At 44.9% G+C, this 5,329-nt stretch overlaps 1 protein-coding gene across 1 annotated transcript; it reads left to right on the plus strand.

Annotated features, from left to right (window-relative positions):
* Window positions 1-1,698: 1,698 nt before the first annotated feature.
* On the plus strand, window positions 1,699-4,190 carry ZNF597 (zinc finger protein 597; the record flags this gene model as incomplete). The annotated part of the gene is given in 2 exon segments (XM_081555164.1): window positions 1,699-1,789; window positions 3,345-4,190. Coding segments are annotated over 2 exon segments (855 nt in total), but the record flags the coding sequence as incomplete, so codon positions are not given.
* Between the last annotated feature and the right edge of the window lie 1,139 nt (window positions 4,191-5,329).

The following is a 5,329-nucleotide window of genomic DNA, read 5'->3' on the forward strand; positions in this document are numbered from 1 at the left end:
GGCGGGTAGTGAGCTCACAGAGGAGACCCAGGTAGCGGAACCGGAAATGCTTGGGAAAACCGAGGGAAAACTATATCTCCCAGAATGCCCGGTGAGCCTCAGATCCTCTGTTAAGCCGCCCGGTTGGTCAATATTCAAAAGGAACTGCCCCCTCTGAGATCACCCTGGCCAATCACAGGGCAGAGCTGCGGAAAAGCACGAGAGTGGACCGCGTCCCGCGGCTTTCCCAGCAGGTTTAGTGTAAGGCAGCGTGGGAGCTTAGCTGTGGCCCGGCTGCCGGTCTCTAGTTTCAGTTGCGAGTTGCTTTTTATTGTTTTTGCCTGGGTAGTGGCAGGCTTCCTGAGATCTTTAGTCTCGGAGCCCTAGGTGGGGCCCGACCAGCCTGGGAGTCCGCCTTTCCGAGGCTGCGCCTGGGAGAGGAGTCATCGCCTGAGGTCTTAAAGGGTCCAGGGAAGCGAGGAGGTGCATGGAGGAGCTCGACAGCCGATTGGCCCCTCCAAGGACTATTCTCTCCCCTCCCTTATCTGCCCCGAGGTCTCTGTGGCGACTGGAAAAAAGCACTACCACCACCCCACCCCCACCAAGATGGCATCCACACTCCCTACAACCGAGGCCCAGATGAGACCAGGTCCCTTCTCTTGGCCCAAGGTCCGATCGCTCCTTTCTGGCCTCCGCCTGGCCTCTTGTAGAAGAGGGTTAGGCCTGCCGGTTGTGATGCGAGGGCTCCTGATCCCCGCGAGCCCTTGGACCAAGATGCCTTTGTTCCTACCAGGCAGAGAGAAGAAATGGCTAATCAGAACCGGCCTTTTAGAACCTCCAACTGGGAACAGGGCCCATAGGAAACTACCTAAGGGTACCTCAGAGTATTTCTGGAATGCTGCTCAAACTTAAAACAGTTTTCTAGGCTTCGTTCCACACCTGTTGAATAAACAGAAACAGAAACCCCAGGTGATTCTTAATCACACCAAAATTCTATAGATTTATGGAACTGGTGAAGTTAGCGAAGGAGAAATAGGCCTGGATATGACTGCGCTTAACAATGAGTGTCAGGAGGAAGAAGGAGAGGGACCAGCAAAGGGAAAAATATTGGGAGAACCCTAGATCTCGTGTTCGCTTTGTGATTCTTCCTGGGCTGCTCACTCATCTCCTTTCTCTTAGAGCAAGGGTCCCCAACTTCCAGAATCTAATGTCTAATGCCTGATGATCTGAGGTGGAGCTGATGTAATAATAGATGTAGAGTGCACAGTAAATGTAATGTGCTTGAATTATCCCGAAATCCACCACCTCCCCATCACCCCACCTCTGGCCATGGAAAAGCTGTCTCCCACAAAACCAGTCCCTGATGCCAAAAAGAATGGGTAGTATTGCCTTAGAGCAACCCTACTTAACTCCCTTGCTGAGAGTTGTTCCCTCTATTCTCTAACAGACTCTTCCAGAACTTCTCAGGGTTTAACATTTTGGTCCTTATATTGCTTCCTCCAAAATTACATCTGTTTGTACTCCCTCCTTCCTAAATCCTACCTCCAGCACTCAGAACCCACTCATAACCCCACCCCAGCGCTCAGATACCTTTTCCAACAAGCTCTTGCCTCTAATATTTCTAGCTTTTCTCAGCATTCCCAGACTGAATAAAGTAGTAGCTTTCTGGCTTGGCCTGAGATGGGCTGTCCTGTTGTTTCAGGGACCAGTGTTGTTTGAGGACCTGAGGAGTGCGTGAGTCTGCATCCTGCCCAGAGGTCCCTCAGCAGAGAAGCAACACAGGAGTGTTTCGAGGACAAGGCCTTGATTGGTAACACAATTGTTTTTCCTGCATTTTGGAGCTTTCTAGGATTAAGATTGCATATCTCATCCACATGTTATTATGGGAGAGTGGGACCTATCCTTGAATGATTTATGTAGAAATGACAATAACTTGAATGAGAGTGTGATTTTCAAAGGGTGAGATGAGTCTTAGGCAAAAATCGGTAATTCCCTGGTGGTTCAGTGGTTAGGACTGCCCAGGTGGAGAACTAAAATCCAGCAAGCCAAAGGGTGTGACCTTTGGGCAAAAGGCAAAAATACTGTCTATTACAGTGACCATGGTTTTGCATAAGACATGGCAGTACCTGGTAATCATTCCAAATATTTGTTACGGTCAATTCATAATTTTACTTGTGAAATTCCATTAGTATGGGTTACTATTATTTGCTAAAGTTGGAAATTCCTTTAATCTTAAGGGAATGGTGTGCCTTTCTCACTTAAGAGGAGCTATATGTAGAAATGTCCCCACGCCTGAGTAGATTTTATCCCTGACTAGGGTTGACTATTTGAACTTCCCCATAACTCACATTTTATATTTTCTATTTCTTTCTTCATCATGTTGTTTTCCTCTAACTTCTTGAACACGTGAAACACATTTATAACAGCTCTTTAAATGTTCTTTCTACTAGTTTTGTCATCTGTCATTTCTGGGTCTGCTTTTGTTGATTGATTTTGCTTCTAGTTACGGGTCATATTTTTCTGCTGCTTTCCATGCCCGGTAATTTTTGATTGGATGTTGGACATTGTGAGTTTTATGTCGTTGGATGCTGGTTTTTGTTGTTTTTTCAAAACAGTTTTCAGACTTTGGTGTGGGGTGCTAATTTAAGTTACTTGGAATCAATATGATCCTTTCAAGGCTTGCTTTTTGTTCTATTAGGGTGTGTTCAGAGCCATCTTTAATCTAGGGCTGATTTGGCCTCCTGCTAAGGCAATGTCTAAGGATACTGCCTGATGCTTTGTGTGGCAGGGGCTGTCTCCACTTTGGAACATGAACTACTGAAGTGTTTTGTGAACTCTGGAGATTGCTCTTTCTATTCCTTTTTGGTGGTTCTTTCCTGGGCCTGGGGTTGTTTCCTCACATGCATGTACAGATTAATATGCAGCCAGAGTCTTAAGGGGACCCCATCTAGATGCCCAGAGCTCACTGCCTGGACATCTGCCCTCTTCTCTGGTATTTTGCCATCACATTCTAGCTGCGTTGACTTTCCTGAATTCGGTCTTCTTGAATCAGCAAAACCACTGAGGACTGGGTTTCCGCACACTGCCCTGCAGCCCAGAAACCCTTTCTCGGCAGCGAACTGGGGCAGTCATAGGGCTGTTTCTTTGGAAGGAAAAGAAAATCCCTTTTGGATTGACATATTGGCTTTATAAATTATGACTATTTGGGAGAACACTAAAAAGGAATGATTTTTTTTTCTTTCTGGCAGGGCTGAGGTTTGTCAGCCATCCTACAACTTCCTGGTCCTCTGTGTAACTATCAGTAGTTTGTTCTTCCCCCAGTACTACTTGAGGGTGTTTATATTTTGTTTTGTTTCTATCGGCAGAAGATGATAAGATTGAGATTAATCAGCAGCTACATCTAGAATCTATGGGACTTGAACAGCTTGCCTTAGAAAAATGTTCCCTTGCTGTGCCCCTCACCTGTTACCCAGAAAAATCCTCTGAGCATGGAGCTGGAAACTTTGAAAGGAAAATATCAGCTGGAACTCCTGCTTGCAAGAAAAGGTCCAGAAGCCTTTTAGTTACCATTGAAAACCACACCCCGTTGATAGAACTAGCTCAAAGTTTAGGAACCAGAGCACTTCCCAAAATTCTTCCGTTTTCTGAAGAAGAAACCAAAAAGTCATGCAAGTGTCCTGAATGTGACCAAAGCTTCAGTGATAGTTCATACCTCGTTTTGCATCAGAAAACACATGCAGGAAAGAAAAAGTGTAAATGTGAGAACTGCGGGAAGATCTTCAGTCACAGATCCAACCTGAGAGCTCACAGGAGAGTCCACACTGGCGAGAAGCCATACAAGTGTGCCCAGTGCGGCGGCAGCTTCCGCCAGCCCTCGCACCTGTCTCAGCACAGGAAGACCCACCTGAAGGAGAAAATCCACAGGTGCAGCCTATGTGGAAGGGGGTTCACAAGGCTCCGGGGACTGTCACAGCATTAGAAAACCCACACTGCCCCAAAAGCCGGCTACAAATACGTCAGTCAGAAAACAAATCTGGCTTTGCCTGAGGAAAAGCACGGGTCAGCCACCCAGCAGCCGTGCAGTCCTGGCAGGAAATGCTTTGAGCAGCCCTCGTACCCCTGCCTGTGAGAGGCCACAAGGACAATCTGAACACTACAGCAATTGGGAGGAAATTTTGCTTTCATTCTCAAAATTCAAACCCTTAAAGTGTCCTGAGTGTTCGAAGACCTTTCTTTCTACCTCTGAGCTTATCTTTCATCAGGGCACTCACAGAGGGGAAAAGCCCCATTAACGCAAAACACGCATGGAAAGTTTTATTTTGGATTCAGAGCTTGCATGCTACCAGAAGAGTCACACAGGAGAGGAACCTTTTAAATGTACCAGGTGTGGGAGAAATTTCAGGTTGAAAACACATCTTACTCTCCATCAGTGAACCCATTCACAAAACACTATGTAAATATAGCAAATTTTCATTAATGTTTGTGTTTCTCAGTATCTGTACTGAAAACTGGGGCACAGTTACCCTTTATGTGCCAGGCACTGTACACACATTCCATGTAATATATTATTTAATTTTCACCACAGCCTTGATTTAGACACAATTTCTGTTTTATAACCAAGGAAGCGTAGTCAATGTCACAGCCACTGAACGAAGGCAGAATTCTAACTCAATTACTATCCAGATTCCATTTGTATGAACCAAAGAATGATACACGATTTCTAACTCTTTTTTAGTCTGCACACTCAATACTTTATGTTTATCATTTAATTTACTCTTCAGAATAAATCTGACAGAAAAGGACTATCCTCACTTCCATAAAAGGGAAGTAGAGCCCACAGAAGGTAAAAGCAGTACCTTTCCCATACACAAAAATAGCAACGTACTGAAGCTAGCATTTAACCTTGGGTCTCTCAGCCACATTGTGTTGTAAGTTGGCATTTGTACCGCGTGTTAAAACTGCAAGCAGCTGGGGACTGAGACAGGTGGGTAAGGATGCTCATTATGGAAGATGCTCATCATGACGGCTGCCCTGTGCACATGCTTCACTCTCTTAGCACTTCATCCAAAGCCTGACTTACATATACGGTTACAAAGCAACAGAGAGACTCCCCAAGACTTCAGGTTCAAACCCCATCCCTATAATCAGAGATTGCAGACTCTACAGAATACAGCCTTTAAGGTTTTAGTTGAGTTTGGGTTTTTAAAAAAAGGTTTCCTTCCTCATATCTAAAGGAAGATATAAAAAATTATTTAATCAAAACACTTGAAAATATATAGGTCTCTAGATACTGCTGTTACATATAAATACTGGAGCAAAATATTGTTAAATGGAATGGTTGTTAATGATA

This window comes from Giraffa tippelskirchi, chromosome 13 (genome assembly GCF_054371585.1).
Source record: "Giraffa tippelskirchi isolate mGirTip1 chromosome 13, T2T-mGirTip1v1.2.pri, whole genome shotgun sequence".
Classification (NCBI taxonomy): domain Eukaryota; kingdom Metazoa; phylum Chordata; class Mammalia; order Artiodactyla; family Giraffidae; genus Giraffa; species Giraffa tippelskirchi.